The sequence below is a fragment of the Salmo salar genome, chromosome 24, assembly GCF_965601325.2.
Source record: "Salmo salar chromosome 24, fSalSal1, whole genome shotgun sequence".
Taxonomy (NCBI): Eukaryota; Metazoa; Chordata; class Actinopteri; order Salmoniformes; family Salmonidae; genus Salmo; species Salmo salar.
The window spans coordinates 21,754,645-21,772,505 of record NC_138314.1 but is presented as its reverse complement, the minus strand read 5'-3'; the positions used below and the strand labels follow the sequence as shown (position 1 = coordinate 21,772,505).

Here is a 17,861-nt window from a genome sequence, read left to right as displayed (position 1 = left end):
ACGCTGCCTTCCTACAGATAAAGTACAATTCGACCCCCCTGACTCCCTTTCACAATCAGGTACCTTAACCTCTCAATTTCCTCCAGTGTCACGTTCGTTGGAATGATCGGACCAAGGCGCAGCGGTCCACATAATTTATTAGAAAGTGAAACTTAGAAAAAAATACAAAACAATAAACGAACCGTGACAACAATGCAACTACACAAACACATTCTCCCATAACCCACAGGTGGAAAACATGCTACTTAAGTATGATCCCCAAATAGACACAACGATTACCAGCTGCCTCTAATTGGGAATCATACAAATCACCCAAACATAGAAAAACTAAACTAGAACCCCACATAGAAAATATAAACTAGATTAACCTCCCAGTCACGCCCTGACCTACTCTACCATGGTCAGGACGTGACATCCAGACTGTTATGCAAACTCCTCATCAACATGTCATCTCACTTCGCAGATCTGGGAGTGTGCAGCACCACTGGGTTGAAATCTATCACTTTGTGGAACATCTTGTTCACAAGTTCTTAAGGTGAGAATACTTTATCCCACATTGTTTAAAGGCCCTGTAATGAATATAAACTTTAGATAAATTCAATATAAACACAAATATTAACCATTAACCACATGGTGTGGGTATGATGTATTTCATTGCTTGTTGTGATTGTTAGTGTACTGACAACAGAGATAACATTAATATAAATGGTCTGGGTATTGTTCATTTCTCTCCAGTCCACAGCTGCGCATGTCCTTCATTGTGTTCTCTACTGAGGGAAGGATTTTGATGCGGCTTACAGAGGACAGGTAAGGGAACAATCTTTTTTTCTTAGGATAAAGGTATTACGTCTGCCCAAGATGTCAGCTATTTGCTGATTCTGAACTGAGTTGATTATCAAGAACCCAGAAACCAGATAAACATGCAGGATTTGTTTCATTGAATTAGAGACATAAAAAAATCACAATACCCTCACATTGAGCTCAACTGACAATGCTGTCAATCCCTTGGCAAACTGTATGCTTCAGCATGTGGCTTATAATATATCATGTGTTGCATATGTGTCTAATCTTTCTTCAGGCACAGTTTCCACACAGGCACTGAAACTTTTTAAATGTTTATGGTTTTCCTGCTATCTCATTTTACACAAGACTCATTTCCTTACTCTCTGCTGGACAGTGTCCTGTGGCAATAGATCCCCAAATCTCAGCTTGATCTCTTAAAACCTGAAGCACACACAAAGCCCATCACTACTCTCTGAAATGGAATGCCACTTCAGTAAATAAATTGTTTCTGTGCTTATTAAAAACAATTGTCTTTGTCATTTCATATCTGTCTGTGACTGCTTTTAGTTTAGGGAGAAGATTGAATTTCACAAGAAAACAGTAAAAAATAAAATCTGTTAAATATTAATGCACAATTCTATTTTTAGGGTTGAAAGCGACTCACTTGTCATTCAAGATTATGGGCATGCATGCATGCAGTTTAATGCTGTACCCAGTGTTTTAGTTTGACAGTATGATTTAATAGTAGCACACCAACCACATGTATCACTATGATGACTCTATTTACATCAATACCTATAGCTACTTCTTTAATGTCTTGCAATTTACAATTTTCATAGCTTTATAGCTGCAGTTATATCAATGAGACAGGGACTTCTGCAGGGTGAGGGGTGATACATGATGAGTATGTACTGCCCTCTCATCTGTCTTTTGGTCTGCTTGCTCAGGGAGCAGATTCGAAAAGGTCTGGAGGAGCTCCAGAGGGTACTTCCAGGTGGAGACACCTTCATGCACGAAGGCATCCAGAGGGTGAGCTGTCTGCTTTTAGCTGAGCTCTGAGCTGTAATCTATCTCCACTCTGGCTCAAGAACAAAGACCATGGTTCAGAAACAAAATGGCACCTGTATCAGTATGAATAGTTGCTTTATTCACAGGACAGATTTAGCCAGTGTCCTTTTTCAATCCATTCCTCTTCTTTTACAGGCCAGTGAGCAGATATACTATGGAAACTCTGAAGGTGTGTAGTTCAATAATAATATTTCAATTTATTCCTGTTATACGTCTTGCGTCATATATTAGTTTCTCAAGTATATGTTTGTCTATCATTATTATTATTTGAATAGCTCTGTGGCCGCATTTAGATCTGAATCAAAGGTTTTGTGTCTGTTTATAGGATACCGTACCGCAAGTGTCATTATCGCTCTCACAGATGGGGAGCTGCATGAGGACCTCTTCTACTATGCTGAGAGGGAAGTAAGCACAACCTGTCTATTCCATTTGCTTTGGCAATGTAAACATATGTTTCCCCTGCCAATAAAGCTCTTTGAATTGAACTGTATTTAATTGTGTGAAGAGAAAGAGAGAGAAAGAAAGAGAGAGGTCTGAGGGCATCTGCCTTTGGCCTAACGAGCAGGAACCCAGACTTCATCAAATAAATTGAAAATACAGACATTGTAATCCTACAGGAAACATGGTATAGAGGAGACTGACCCATGGGTTGCCCTCTAGGTTACAGAGAGTTGGTAGTCAAATCCACCAAACTACCAGGTGTGAAACAGGGAAGAGACTCAAGGGGTATGCTAATTTGGTATAGAGCAGACCTAACCCACTCTATTAAATTAGTCAAAACAGGAACATTTTACATCTGGCTAGAAATTCATATGGAAATGATCTCAACAGAGAAAAATGGCCTTGTGTGCTACCTACACTACCATTCAAAAGTTTGGGGTCACTTAGAAATGTCCTTGTTTTCCATGAAAACATACATGAAATTCGTTTTTTAGTATGTAAACTTCCGACTTGAGCTGTATGTATTTATTCCATAAAAAATCTGCCGTTTCTAGCAACAATAGTCATTTACAACATTAACAATGTCTACACTGTATTTCTGATCAATTTGATGTTATTTTAATGGATGAAAAGTGGGCTTTTCTTTCAAAAACAAGGACATTTCTAAGTGACCCCAAACCTTTGAACGGTAGTGTATATCCCCCCCTAGTAGAATCCCCATACTTTAACAATAACAGATTCTCCAACCTAGATGGGGAGATCAACCATTTCCAGGCCCAGGGACATGTACTTGTCTGTGACGACCTAAATGCCAGAACTGGACAAGAACCTGACACTCTCAGCACACAGGGGGACAAACACCTACAGTTGAAGTCAGAAGTTTACATACACCTTAGCCAAGTACATTTAAACTCAGCTTTACACAATTCCTGACATTTAATCCTTGTAAATAATTCCCTGTTTTAGATCAGTTAAGATCACCACTTTATTTTAAGAATGTGAAATGTCAGAATAATAGTAGAGAGAATGATTTATTTCAGCTTTTATTTCTTTCATCATATTCCCAGTGGGTCAGAAGTTTACATGCACTCAATTATTAATTGGTAGCATTGTCTTTAAATTGTTTAACTTGGGTCAAACGTGTTGGATAGCTTTACACAAGCTTCCCACAATAAGTTGGGTGAATTTTGGCCCATTCCTCCTGACAGAGCTGGTGTAACTGAGTCAGGTTTGTAGGCCTCCTTGCTCACACATGCTTTTTCAGTTCTGCCAACAGATTTTCTATAGGATTGAGGTCAAGTCTTTGTGATGGCCACTCCAATACCTTGACTTTGTTATCATTAAGCCATTTTGTCACAACTTTGGAAGTATGCTTGGGGTCATTGTCCATTTGGAAGACCCATTTGCGACCAAGCTTTAACTTCCTGACTGATGTCTTGAGATGTTGCTTCAATAAATCCACATAATTTTCCATCCTCATGATGCCATCTATTTTGTGAAGTGCACCAGTCCCTCCTACAGCAAAACACCCCCACAACATGATGCTGCCACCCCCATGCTTCACGGTTGGGATGGAGTTCTTTGGCTTGCAAGCCTCCCCCTTTTTCCTCCAAACATAACGATGGTCATTATGGCCAAACAGTTCTATTTTTGTTTCATCAGACCAGAGGACAGTTCTCCAAAAAGTTCGATCTTTGTCCCCATGTGCAGTTGCAAACCGTAGTCTGGCTATTTTTTATGGCAGTTTTGGAGCAGTGGCTTCTTCCTTGCTGAGCGGCCTTTCAGGTTATGTTGATATAGGACTCATTTTACTGTGGATATAGATACTTTCTACCTGTTTCCTCCAGCATCTTCCCAAGGTCCTTTGCTGTTGTTCTGGGATTGATTTGCACTTTTCGCACCAAAGTACGTTAATCTCTAGGAGACAGAATGCATCTTCTTCCTGAGCAGTATGATGGCTGCGTGGTCCCATGGTGTTTATACTTGCGTACTATTGTTTTTACAGATGAACGTGGTACCTTCAGGTGTTTGGAAATTGCTCCCAAGGATGAACCAGACAAATCTGACCCCAATAACTACCGTGGGATATGCGTCAACAGCAAGCTTGGGAAAATCCTCTGCATTTTCATTATCATACATTCCCTCAGTGAAAACAATGTACTGAGCAAATGTCAAATTGGCTTTTTACCTATTTATGGTACAACAGACCACGTATTCACCCTGCACACCCTAATTAACAAACAAAAAGACCAAAACAAAGGCAAAGTCTTCTCATGCTTTATTGGTTTCAAAAAAGCTTTTGACACAATTTGGAATGAGGGTTTGCTATACAAATTGATGGAAATCTGTGTTGGGGGAAAAACATACCACATTATAAAATCAATGTACACAAACAAGTGTGTGGTTAAAATTGGAAAAAACACATGTCTTTCCACAGGGCCGTGGGGTGAGACAGGGATGCAGCTTGAGCCCCAACAAATTGGCAAGGGCATTAGAAGAGTCTGCAGCACCTGGCCTCACCCTACTAGTATCTGAAGTAAAATGTCAACTGTTTGCTGATGATCTGGTGTTTCTCTCCCCAACCAAGGAGGGATCTTCTGCACAGATTCTGTCAGACCTGGTCCCTGACAGTAAATCTCAGTAAGACAAAAATAATGGTGTTCCAAAAAATTCCATCTAGACTCCATTGCCCTAGAGCACACAAAAAACTGTACATGCCACAGCCTAAGCATCTGCGCCACAGGTTCCACAAAGCTGTGAACGATCTGATAGACAAGGCAAGAAGGGCCTTCTACACCATTGAAAGGAACAAAAAATTCTACATACCAATTAGGATCTGGCTAAATATACTTGAATCAATTATAGAACCCATTGCCCTTTATAGTTGTGAGGTCTGGGGTCCGCTCACCAACCAATAATTCACAAAATGGGACTCTGCATGCATAATTCTGAAAAAACGTACTCAGTGTACAACGTAAAACACCAAATAATGTATGCAGAGCAGAATTAGGCCGATACCCGCTTATTATCAAAATCCAGAAAAGAGCCGTTAAATTCTACAACCACCTAAAAGGAAGTTATTCCCAAACCTTCATAACAAAGCCATCACCTACAGAGAGATGAACCTGGAGAAGAGTTCCCTAAGCAAGCTGGTCCTAGGGCTCTGTTAATAAACACAAACCAAGCCGCAGGACAGCAACACACACAATCAAATCATGAGAAAACAAAAAGATAATTACTTGACACATTGGAATGAATTAACAAAAAAACCTGGCTCTCAAGTGAAGACAGTCTATGTGCACACTGCCCACAAAATGAGTTGGAAACTGAGCTGCTCTTCCTAACCTCCTGCCAAATGTATGACCATATTAGAGACACATATTTCCCTCAGATTACAGACCCACAAAGAACTCGAAAAACAAATCCAATTTTGATAAACTTCCATATCTATTGGGTGAAATACCACAGTGTGCCATCACAGCAGCAATATTTTTGACCTGTTGCCACAAGAAAAGAGCAACCAGTGAAGAACAAACACCATCGTAAATACAACCCATATTTATGTTTATTTATTTTCCCTTTTGTACTTTAACTATTTGTTCATCGTTACAACACAGTATATAGTCATAATATTTGAAATGTCTCTATTCCTTTGGAATTTTTGTGAGTGTAATACTAACTGTTTATGTTTGATTGTTTATTTCACTTTTGTTTATTATCTATTTCACTTGCTTTGGCAATGTAAACATATGTTTCTCATGCCAATAAAGCCCTTTGAATTGTATTTAATTGAGAGAGAGAGAGAGAGAGAGAGAGAGAGAGAGAGAGAGAGAGAGAGGGAGACAAAACCACAAATTGTAAACAGAACTTGCACTCCTGTGGTGTCACAAGGATTAGACCAAGGTGCCGCGGGAACGTATATACTCATTTTCTTTATTTTTATTAAAAGAAGGAAAAACAAAAGAACCACGTATACAAAACAACAAACGACACTAAACAGTCCTGTCAGGTGCACAGACACAAAACAGGAGACAACTACCTACAAATCCCATAGAAAAAACACCACTCTTAAATAAGACCTTCAATTAGAAGCAACGAGGAGTAGCTGCTTCCAATTGAAGGTCAACCCCATTAACTCAACATAGAAATAGAAAGACTAGAACTAACATAGAAATAAACTAACAAGAACATAGCCCAACAAACCCCGAAACACTCTAAACAAACACCCCTCTTACATAGGAACATAGCCCAACAAACCCCGAACCACATAAAACAAACACCCCCTGCCACGTCCTGACCAAACTGCAATAACAAATAACCCCTTATACTGGTCAGGACGTGACATGTGGGCACAGATCAAACACCAGCACCATATACTGTACATCACCTCAGTAACACTTTGATCCCCTCTTTTCAGAGAAGGGAAAGGAGGTCAAAGCGTCTGTGAGATTTATATCTCCCATCTGCCCGGTGAATTAAAAAGGCCCAGACATTCGCCACACATCTGCAAAAGGAACCAATGATTTACCCCCCCCAGATTGGGCTGGGATTGGGAGTGCAGGTGCAGCAGGGGTGCAAAGCTGGGGCTTTTTAATCACTTCCAAACACCCCTGGACACATGCAGACAGCAAGGCCAGACACTCAGACATTGATGAAGTGAGGCTGATATCTCTCTCAGTAGCTTTCAAAATGTGTGGGGAAAGTGTCACTTACCCTGAACAGGGAGCCTTGCAACAATAGTTTGAAACTTCCTGTCACTCATATTGAATAATATTGTCAGCTTAGCTCTGTAGGGCCTTCTTTCAGATGTTCATGAAATGTAACATTTGGCTCATGGGCTCTATTGGCTCTAGTCTACAGGCTATAGCCAATAAAGGGTTTCCTTCAACGTCTAATTCTTTTTAGAAACGATATTGAATATCAGTCAGCCAGAGGTCAATGCTCTTAGCTATTTGTCAAATCTACACATCGGTGTCCAGAGTACACTTTCAGAAAAAAAGTGTCCCAAAAGGGTTCTTCGGCTGGAACCAAAAATAGTTCTTCAAAGGGTTCTCCTATGGGAACAGCCGAATAACCCTTTTAGGTTCTAGATAGCTACAGTCTTAGAAAAAAAGTGCTATCTGGAGTGTTATCAGTGTTTGTGTTTTGATTGATGCACTGCAATGCAGTGCTTTAATAGGTTCCAGGTGTCGACAGTCTTTACTGTTTTTTCTCCTCTGTGAATACCTGTCAGGCCAACCGATCGCGGAGTCTGGGTGCCTCAGTATACTGCGTGGGGGTGAAGGACTTCAATGAGACACAGGTGTGTTGACGCATCTTGCTTCATTGTGCTCTGATTTGACTTGGTCTCAAACTGCATCTCCAACGTAATTTGGAAAAGAGGTTGGTGGGTGTGTAGAACTGTAAGACACTTTTTTTTTTTCAGCTGGCAACGATTGCTGATAGCAAGGACCATGTCTTCCCAGTGAATGACGGCTTTGAAGCACTGCAGGGGGTCATTGATTCGGTAAGAGGTTCAGACTTGACGACTAACACAAGGAACCCACTGGGCAAAAACTCAATGTTGTTTCCACGTCATTTCAACAACAAAAATTATACGTGATAAGGTTGAATCAACGTAAAAACTGATTGAATTTGCAAAAAGTCATTAAGGTAAGGAAATGTCATATTTTTTTTCATCCAACTTGTAATCTAAATAAAATGTTATTGTGACATTTTTGGAAGATAACTTAACCAAAAACTGACATCTGTGCCCAGTGGGAAGGCTAGAATAACAGCATCTTTAATGTACACTGCACCATCCATCCAGAGATTGTGTTCAAAACTTCTCACTGCAGTACATATCTAAATCCATTAACACGTTAATCAAATAGGAAACAAAGGAGAATAGGATTAAAGAAAACAATAAACAGAAATATTCTATCCATCAAAACTCACCAGAAACAGAATTTCAGGAAATCCTGCTGTGACTCTGACTTCCCAGCTTTTGATCCAAGCTAGTGGAGTCTACCCAAACAGGATCAAAGTGTATGCATTCATTCATTATAGCTTCCACCTCAAAGGTATTGACTTATATTTTTGTATCCGCTCAAACTATTTCAATACCGGAGGAATGAAAGAAAAGGAGAGTCGTGGAGAGGCCATTGTCGCCCGGGCACTGAGTTCCTCTAACAGAGCTAGAGGTCAGTCAGACAAGTTGACTGGCATCTGGAGCCCATTAACAGCATGCTGAAAGCTGCTGGCTCAGACTCAATGAAGAAGGACAGCATTCAGTAAATCAAACCGATTTTCAGGGTTACAACACATACTTTCTCTGAACAGTGGGGGTATAGAGAGAGACGTACACCCAGAACACAAGAACAGAGAGGGGCACAGAGAGGAGAACAGGAGACATTAAGCAGACCCTATAAATGAGGTGCACAGGTACACACTGATACTGTAATTCCCAGTAAAAGGAGTATAGGGATTATATTATTAAACCAATACCCTCAATAAAGCAACACACAACGCTCTGTAACAAGCCAGACCTTGGCCCAAAGCCCACATGTCTCTCTTAATCCCACAGATCTTAAAGAAGTCCTGTATTGAGATCCTGGCAGTGGAACCCTCCAGTATCTGTGCAGGAGGTAAGTGTATAGACCTCTGACCCATATTTATCCTCTCTGGCCTCTCAGATAATTTAATCAGACATTTAAAGGCCCCCTCATATTGGAGCGCACAACAGGACGAGAAAACCAATCTGACTAGCAGGGCCAGCAGACTGGTGTGCAGTAATTATCTCCTACACACAGTAGCAACAACTTCTTTTGTCATGAACGATTCAACCTGGACCTTGTCCCAAGAAAACTACTGTACTAAGGACACAAATAATTGCTTTCTCTCTTTTATCTGATGTGTAATGCTGTTGTCATTGTCCATTCTACAGTCTTACAACCCACCACTTTCCTCACTGTAAAAATAAGTATTTACGCTTCATGTTTTCTGCGTTATGTGGTATTGGCTCCAGAGAGCCACTAAATCCCCAAATGTCTGGACAACTGCAGTTAAAGTCTCATTGACTGCAAAATCTCAATTCTTAAGGCATTCAGATAAATCGTTTATCTTCAACAACCACTATGGTCAGGGCATGGTGGTTTAGAGTTTGTTGGCTGAATGTGACCAGAGTGTGAGATGCTGGGATGATAGACTCAGATGTTAGCTTGAACACATGGTGTGACAAATTCAGTTCAGTTCTACACTCTAACTGGCTGTATGCCTCCTCAGTCATTGTGTTTCTCTCTTCCCTCTCTAGAAACGTTCCAGGTGGTGGTGAAAGGAAATGGCTTCCTCCATGCTCGGAATGTCCATAAGGTCCTGTGCAGTTTCCGAATCAACGACACACTCACCAAGAGTAAGTGGAGCACCAACATCAAAACTAATAAACAGTGGACCTGTGTTCTGTTTGTTTTAAAGACATGTTTATAATGCGTAAAGAATTTGCTAATCATGCAATAGGACACACAAAGTCGTATTTACTGCAGCTGTAAGAGTAAAACTGCTCAGGAAATATATGACAGACGTGGTGTTATGAGTTAGACACAGTAAAAGTCTATGTTTTCTTATTGATGTCTCATAATGCTTCCCAAAAGTGACGTTCAGGAGATCAGTAGGGGTTCTCTATGCCCAAATAAGTGCCTATGCCATTTGTTTCTGGTATTACTGTTTTTTGATTTTAAAGGGTACATTTGTACTTTAATGGCCTGGGACTGTGCCAGAGCTAGAAGATAAAGGGAAACAGTAGCACACACAAGGCAGTCTGGGGAAAAGCCCTGGAGGCACATCCAAGTTCCCCCTGTGGTCTTGAAGTGGCTTAATGGATGTGTGAAACCAGCCCCCTCTGATGCATGCCAACATATAGCTGTGGGAGGGCATGCTCTAATTACAAACAAAGAGAAAATATAATCTGGGCCTGAGAGGAAGGGGATGAGGGGATGTTTAGGCCGGAAGTGATTTATACCCTCAACAGCTGAATGTCAGGACAGGGTCTGGAGCAAATAAATAGGCATAAAGTTGATTTCCATTCTAAGTTATTGGCCTTCATTCTAAAGATCTGAATGGCCATGAAGAATTGAATCTATGGAATGTGATAGCAGATCAAAGTACAGTCTTCAGCTGCGTTCAATATTACGGTTTTATACTTTTTACAGTATGGTGCTACTTAGCAGGAATGACCTGAGGACTGCTAGCAAATGTCTTCTATTCTGAATTAGTGTTGAAGAGAACGGTTTACGGTGACCCAGAATGTAAATTGTTTGTATGTAATTTAACATCCAACTCCCCAAGCGGAAGACATGGAAAACATTTAGGAAAAAAGGATACACCACCTCTTTGTTTACTTCCCTCCTCCATCCCTTCTTTCAGATGTAAACCCAAAGATATGTGTACCAACTGTCCAGTAGAATATGTTTACCCTTAAACAGCTCAGCCATTTCAGACACAGCAGGTGCCATCTCTAAATGGCCACTGTTGGCTCATTGTTTCTTGTGGTTGAGTGTCATTGGCTTCATTTGATTGATTCCAATCATTCCACGTTGCGCTCTTCTATAATCTGCAGAACTCCTAATGCACCCCTTGACCATCACCACAGACACCACCACTCCTCTACCGCCTCTCCATATTCTCCAAAGGCTCCAGCCCTCGTAGGAAAGGAGCAATGTGTAGCTACATGTGTTCAGCAACTGAATGTCTGAGTCCATGTCTCCAGGAATAGCAGCAGCAGCAGATACAGGCCCTCCAAGCTTTGGCAGTGAAGAGACGTCGGGAGCATTCCTTCCTCCCTGTGACAGATGCTGCCCTGATGGCTCCAGTGAGCATCATCTTGGAGATACAGTGCCTTCGGAGAGTATTCAGACCCCTTGACCTCCACATTTTGTTGCGTTAGAGCCTTATTCTAAAATTTATGAAATCGTTTATTTTCCTCATCAATCTACACACAATACCCCACAATGACAAATAAAAACAGGTTTTTAGAAAATGTTGCTAATTTATAATAAGTATTCAGACCCTTTACTCAGTGCTTTGTTGAAGCACCTTTGGCAGTGATTACAGCATTGAGTCTTCTTGGGTATGATGCTACTTGCTTGGCACACCTGTAATTGGGGAGTTTCTCTCATTCTTCTCTGAATATCCTCTCAAGCTCTGTCAGGTTGGATGGGGAGCGTCGCTGCACAGCTATTTTCAGATCTCTCCAGAGATGTTTGATTGGGTTCAAGTCCGGGCTCTGGCTGGGCCACTCAAGGACATTCAGAGACTTGTCCCAAAGCCACTCCTGCATTGTCTTGGCTGTGTGGTTAGGGCCGTTGTCCTCTTGGAAGGTGAACCATCGCCTCAGTCTGAGGTCCTGAGCGCTCTGGAGCAGGTTTTCATCAAGGATCTCTCTGTACTTTGCTCCGTTCATCTTTCCCTCGATAGTCTCCCAGTACATGCCGCTGAAAAACATCCCCACAGCATGATGCTGCCACCACCATGCTTCACCGTAAGGATGGTACCAGGTTTCTTCCAGACGTGACGCTTGGCATTCAGGCCAAAGACTTCAATCTTGGTTTCGTCAGACCAGAGAATCTTGTTTCTCATGGTCTGAGAGTCTTCAAGTGCCTTTTGGCAAACTTCAAGCGGGCTGTCATGTGCCTTTTACTGAGGAGTGGGTTCCGTCTGGCCACTCTACCATAAAGGACCATCGGGTTCTTGGTCACCTCCCTGACAAAGGCCCTTCTCCCCTGATTGCTCAGTTTGGCCGGATGGCCAGCTGTCACGTTCGTCATAATAATCGGACCAAGGCGCAGCGTGAGTAGTGTTCCACATAATTTATTAGAAAGTGAAACTTTAGAAAAATACAAAACAAAATAAAGAATAAATGAACTGTGACTACAATGCAACTACACATAAACAATATCCCATAACCCCATAAAACAATATCCCAATATCCCATAAAACAAGCTACTTAAGTATGATCCCCAATTAGAGACAACGATTACCAACTGCCTCTAATTGGGAATCATACAAATCACCCAAACATAGAAAAACTAAACTAGAACCCCACATAGAAAATAATAACTAGAAAAACCCCCTGTCACGCCCTGACCTACTCTACCATAGAAAATAAGATCTTTCTATGGTCAGGACATGACAGTACCCCCCCCCCCAAAGGATCGGACTCCGACCGCAAAACCTGAAACAAAAAAGGGAAGGTTGGGGGGGTGTCTAGTGTCGGTGGCAGCTCTGGTGCAGGACAAAGAATCCTCTCATCCTGCGGATCCGCCAGCATTGGAGGCGGCTCTGGTGTGGGATGAAGAACCCTCTCATCCCGCGGATCCGCCAGCTTTGGTGGCGGCTCTGGTGCGGGCCGAAGAACCCGCTCATCCTACGGGTCCAGCCATGGACCCAGGCTGAACACTGTGCCTGGACTGGGCACCAACGCAGAGGAAGACTCTGGCCTTGGAGCTGGACTGGACGCCGTGCTTAAACTGAGCATCGGCGCAGGGGAAGACTCTGGCCTTGAAGCTGGAGGTCCCGAACCGTTGATGGAAAAATCGAAAGAAATCAGCCAAGACCTCAGAAAAACAATTGTAAACCACCACAAGTCTGGTTCATCCTTGATAGCAATTTCCAAACGCCTGAAGGTACCACGTTCATCTGTACAAACAATAGTACGCAAGTGTAAACACCATGGGACCACGCAGCCATCATACCGCTCAGGAAGGAGACGCATTCTGTCTCCTAGAGATAAACGTACTTTGGTGTGAAAAATGCAAATCAATCCTAGAACAACAACAAAGGACCTTGTGAAGATGCTGGAGGAAACAAGTACAAAGTATCTATATCCACAATAAAACGAGTCCTATATCAATATAACCTGAAAGGCCGCTCAGCAAGGAAGAAGACGCTGCTCCAAAACCTCCATAAAAAAGCCAGACTACGGTTTGCAACTGTACATGAGGACAAAGATCGTACTTTTTGGAGAAATATCTTCTGGTCTGATGAAACAAAAATAGAACTGTTTGGCCATAATGACCATCGTTATGTTTGGAGGAAAAGGGGGGATGCTTGCAAGCCGAAGAACACCATCCCAACCATGAAGTATGGGGGTGGCAGCATCATGTTGTGGGGGTGCTTTGCTGCAGGAGGGACTGGTGCACTTCACAAAATAGATGGCATCATGAGGATGGAAAATTATGTGTATATATTGAAGCAACATCCCAAGACATCAGTCAAAAAGTTAAAGCTTGGTCGCAAATGGGTCTTCCAAATGGACAATGACCCCAAGCATACTTCCAAAGTTGTGGCAAAATGGCTCTTGAGGACCCCTTCGAGATACAATCCCGCTAAAGGGATTGGTTGGGCAACAACCAGTGAGATAGCACGGCGCGAAATTCCCCCCAAAATAATCTCAAAATTAAAATTCAAGTATTATACGGCATTTTAAAGATACTCTACTCGTTAATCCAATCACATTGTCCGATTTCAAAAAGGCTTTACAGTGAAAGCAAAACATTAGATTATTTTAGCATAGCACCTTAGCAAAAAAAAAAGCCATTTTCCAAGCACGGATAGCCGTCACAAAACCAGATATACAGCTAAAATTAAGCACTAACCTTTGACAATCTTCATCAGATGACACTCCTATGACATCATGTTAGACAATACATGCATTTTGTGTTCGATCAAGTTCATATTTATATCCAAAAAAACAATTTCTACATTGGCGCGTGACGTTCAGAAAATGTTTTCTCCCCATAACTTTCGGTGAATATGTTACGGCTTGGTAATCGTGGAGGAGGAATGAGGCGCAGGAAGCAGCGAACACAGGGTAGTGGTGTTTTTAATATACACTCACACAAAAAACAAATGTTCCCACACACAGGGGAGAAAATACATACGGCGTCCAACAACGTCGACACGAACATAAGCCGTCTAACAAGAAACAATCATTAATCCCGCACGAACAGGAGCGGGCCAGCTAAACTAAATAGCCCCTCTAATGGCTAATTGACCACAGGTGTCACAAAATAAAAAAAGGGAAAAGCAAAAGGGAATCGGTGGCAGCTAATAGGCCGGTGACGACGACCGCCGAGCGCCACCCGAGCAGGAGGGGGCGCCACCGTCGGTGGCAATCGTGACAGTACCCCCCTCCTGACGCGCGGCTCCCGCAGCGCGCCGACACCGGCCTCGAGGTCGACCCGGAGGGCGAGGCGCAGGGCAATCCGGACGGAGGTGGTGGAACTCCCTCAACATAGATGGGTCCAGGACGTCTGCCGCCGGCACCCAGCACCTCTCCTCCGGGCCGTACCCCTCCCAGTCCACGAGGTACTGTAGGCCCCTCGCCCGGCGTCTCGAGTCCAGAATGGCCCGTACGCTGTACGCCGGGGACCCCCCGATGTCCAGAGGGGGCGGAGGGACCTCCGGCACCTCATCTTCGTGAAGGGGACCAGCTACCACCGGCCTGAGGAGAGACACATGAACGAGGGGTTAATACGGTAATAGGAAGGGAGTTGCAACCGATAACACACCTCGTTTATCCTCCTCAGGACTTTGAAGGGCCCCACACACTGCGGCCCCAGCTTCCGGCAGGGCACGCGGAGGGGCAGGTTCCGGGTCGAGAGCCAGACCCTGTCTCCCGGTGCGAAGACGGGCGCCTCACATTGGTGGCGGTCAGCACTCCTCTTCTGCCGCGCACTGGCCTCCTTTAGTGAGTCCTGGACGGCTCTCCAGGTCTCCTTGGAGTGCTGGACCCAATCCTCCACCGCAGGAGCCTCGGTCTGACTCCGGTGCCATGGTGCCAGGACCGGCTGGTAACCTAACACACACTGAAAGGGTGATATGTTAGTAGAGGAGTGGCGAAGTGAGTTCTGGGCTAACTCAGCCCAGGGAATATACCTCGCCCACTCCCCTGACCGGTCCTGGCAATACGACCTCAGGAACCTGCCCACCTCCTGGTTCACCCTCTCCGCCTGCCCATTGCTCTCGGGGTGATAACCGGAGGTCAAACTGACCGAGACCCCCAGCCGCTCCATAAACGCTCTCCAGACCCTGGTTGTGAACTGGGAACCTCGATCAGAGACAATGTCCTCCGGCACCCCGTAGTGCCGGAAGACATGGGTAAATAGGGCCTCCGCAGTCTGCAGGGCCGTATGGAGACCGGGCAATGGGAGGAGACGGCAGGACTTAGAGAACCGATCCACAACCACCAGAATCGCCGTGTTCCCCTGAGAGGGGGGAAGATCTGTCAGGAAGTCAATGGACAGGTGCGACCATGGTCGTTGTGGAACGGGGAGGGGCTGTAACTTCCCTCTTGGTAGATGCGTAGGAGCCTTACTCTGGGCACACACCGAACAGGAAGAGACATAGGACCTCACGTCCTTAGCTAAGGTGGGCCACCAGTACTTCCCCCTTAGACTCCCCACTGTCCTTGCCTCACCAGGATGACCCGCAGTAGGTAGCGTGTGCGCCCACCGAATCAAACGATCACGAACACCGAGCGGCACATACATGCGCCCCACGGGCACCTGCGCAGGCGCAGGTTCCAACACCAATGCCCGCTCGATGTCCGCGTCCACCTCCCATACCACAGGTGCCACCAGCCTAGACGCTGGAATGATGGGAGTTGGATCGATGGGCCGGTCCTCCGTGTCATAGAGACGGGACAGCGCATCGGCCTTAGTATTCAGGGAACCCGGTCTATAGGAGATGGTAAACCTAAACCGGGCGAAGAACATGGCCCACCTCGCCTGACGTGGATTCAGTCTCCTCGCTGCCCGGATGTACTCCAGGTTTCGGTGGTCGGTCCAGATGAGAAAGGGGTGTTTAGCCCCCTCAAGCCAGTGCCGCCACACCCTCAAAGCTTTAACCACTGCTAGCAACTCCCTGTCCCCCACATCGTAGTTACGCTCCGCCGAACTGAGCTTCTTCGAAAAGAAAGCGCAGGGGCGGAGTTTCAATGGCGCACCCGAGCGCTGTGATAGCACGGCACCCACCCCAGCCTCGGATGCGTCCACCTCCACTACAAACGCTAAAGACGGGTCCGGGTGCGCCAACACGGGTGCGTCGGTGAACAGCGTCTTCAACTTCTTGAAGGCTCCGTCCGCCTCCGTCGACCATCGCAAACGCACCGGCCCCCCCTTCAGCAGTTAGGTAATGGGAGCCGCTACCTGGCCAAAACCCCGGATAAACCTCCGGTAGTAATTGGCAAAGCCTAAAAACCGCTGCACCTCCTTCACCGTGGTTGGAGTCGGCCAATTACGCACGGCCTTAACGCGGTCACACTCCATCACCACCCCCGTGGTGGAAATGCGATAACCCAGAAAGGAGACGGCTCGTTTGGAAAACTCACACTTCTCAGCCTTAACGTATAGGTCATGCTCCAGCAGTCTACCAAGCACCTTGCGCACCAGGGACACATGCGCGGAGCGGGTGGCGGATTATATCAGAATGTCATCGATATAGACAATCACGCCCTGCCCGTGCAGGTCCCTGAGAATCTCGTCAACAAAGGATTGAAAAACAGCTGGAGCATTTTTCAACCCATACGGCATGACGAGGTACTCATAATGGCCTGATGTGGTACTAAAGGCGGTTTTCCACTCGTCTCCCTTCTTGATACGCACCAGATTATACGCGCTCCTGAGATCCAGTTTTGTGAAGAACTGTGCTCCGTGAAATGATTCCACCGCCGTAGCGATGAGAGGTAGTGGGTAACTAAACCCCACCGTAATAGCGTTTAGACCTCGGTAATCAATGCACGGACGCAGACCTCCCTCCTTTTTCTTCACAAAAAAGAAACTCGAGGAAGCGGGTGAGATGGAGGGCCGAATGTACCCCTGTCCCAGGGATTCCGTGACATATGTCTCCATAGCCGCCGTCTCCTCCTGTGACAAGGGGTACACGTGACTCCTGGGAAGCGCAGCGTTAACCTGGAGATCTATCACACAATCCCCCGGTCGATGAGGTGGTAATTTAGTCGCCCTCTTATTACAAAAAGCGATCGCCAAATCGGCGTATTCAGGGGGAATGCGCACGGTGGACACCTGGTCTGGACTCTCCACCGACGTGGCACCTATGGAAACTCCTAGACACCTACCTGAACACTCCTCTGACCACCCCTGGGGAACCCCCTGTTTCCACGAAATACGGGGATTGTGACCAGCCAGCCAGGGGACCCCCAGCACCACCGGAAACGCAGGCGAGTCAATAAGGAAAAAACGAATGCATTCCTTATGATTCCCCTGCGTTACCATGTCCAGTGGCACCGTAGACTCCCTGACTAGCCCTGACCCTAATGGTCGGCTATCTAGGGAGTGCACGGGGAAAGGGGAATCTATCGGCACCCGCGGAATGCCCAACTTAATGGCAAGTCCACGGTCCATAAAATTCCCAGCTGCGCCTGAATCGACTAGCACCCTATGCTGGGAAGAGGGAAACAATTTAGTAAACAAAACAGGTAAAAACACATGACCAACAGGGGGTTCTGGGTGAATCTGGTGCTGACTCACCTGAGGTGACCGAGAAGTGTTCTGCCTACCATCTCGACTCCCAGA

The 17,861-nt window shown here is 45.1% G+C and overlaps 1 protein-coding gene across 1 annotated transcript in view; it reads left to right on the top strand.

The window, feature by feature from the left end:
* The window catches only part of LOC106585598 (anthrax toxin receptor 1), a 56,596-nt gene that overhangs the window by 15,640 nt on the left and 23,095 nt on the right, over positions 1 to 17,861 (top strand). Inside the window, exons 2-10 of the mRNA XM_014171985.3 lie at positions 464 to 535; positions 736 to 807; positions 1,731 to 1,812; positions 1,987 to 2,020; positions 2,177 to 2,256; positions 7,526 to 7,594; positions 7,718 to 7,798; positions 8,858 to 8,918; positions 9,584 to 9,682. Coding sequence (XP_014027460.3) covers positions 464 to 535; positions 736 to 807; positions 1,731 to 1,812; positions 1,987 to 2,020; positions 2,177 to 2,256; positions 7,526 to 7,594; positions 7,718 to 7,798; positions 8,858 to 8,918; positions 9,584 to 9,682 — 650 coding nt within the window. The remainder of the gene's footprint in view (positions 1 to 463; positions 536 to 735; positions 808 to 1,730; positions 1,813 to 1,986; positions 2,021 to 2,176; positions 2,257 to 7,525; positions 7,595 to 7,717; positions 7,799 to 8,857; positions 8,919 to 9,583; positions 9,683 to 17,861) is intronic.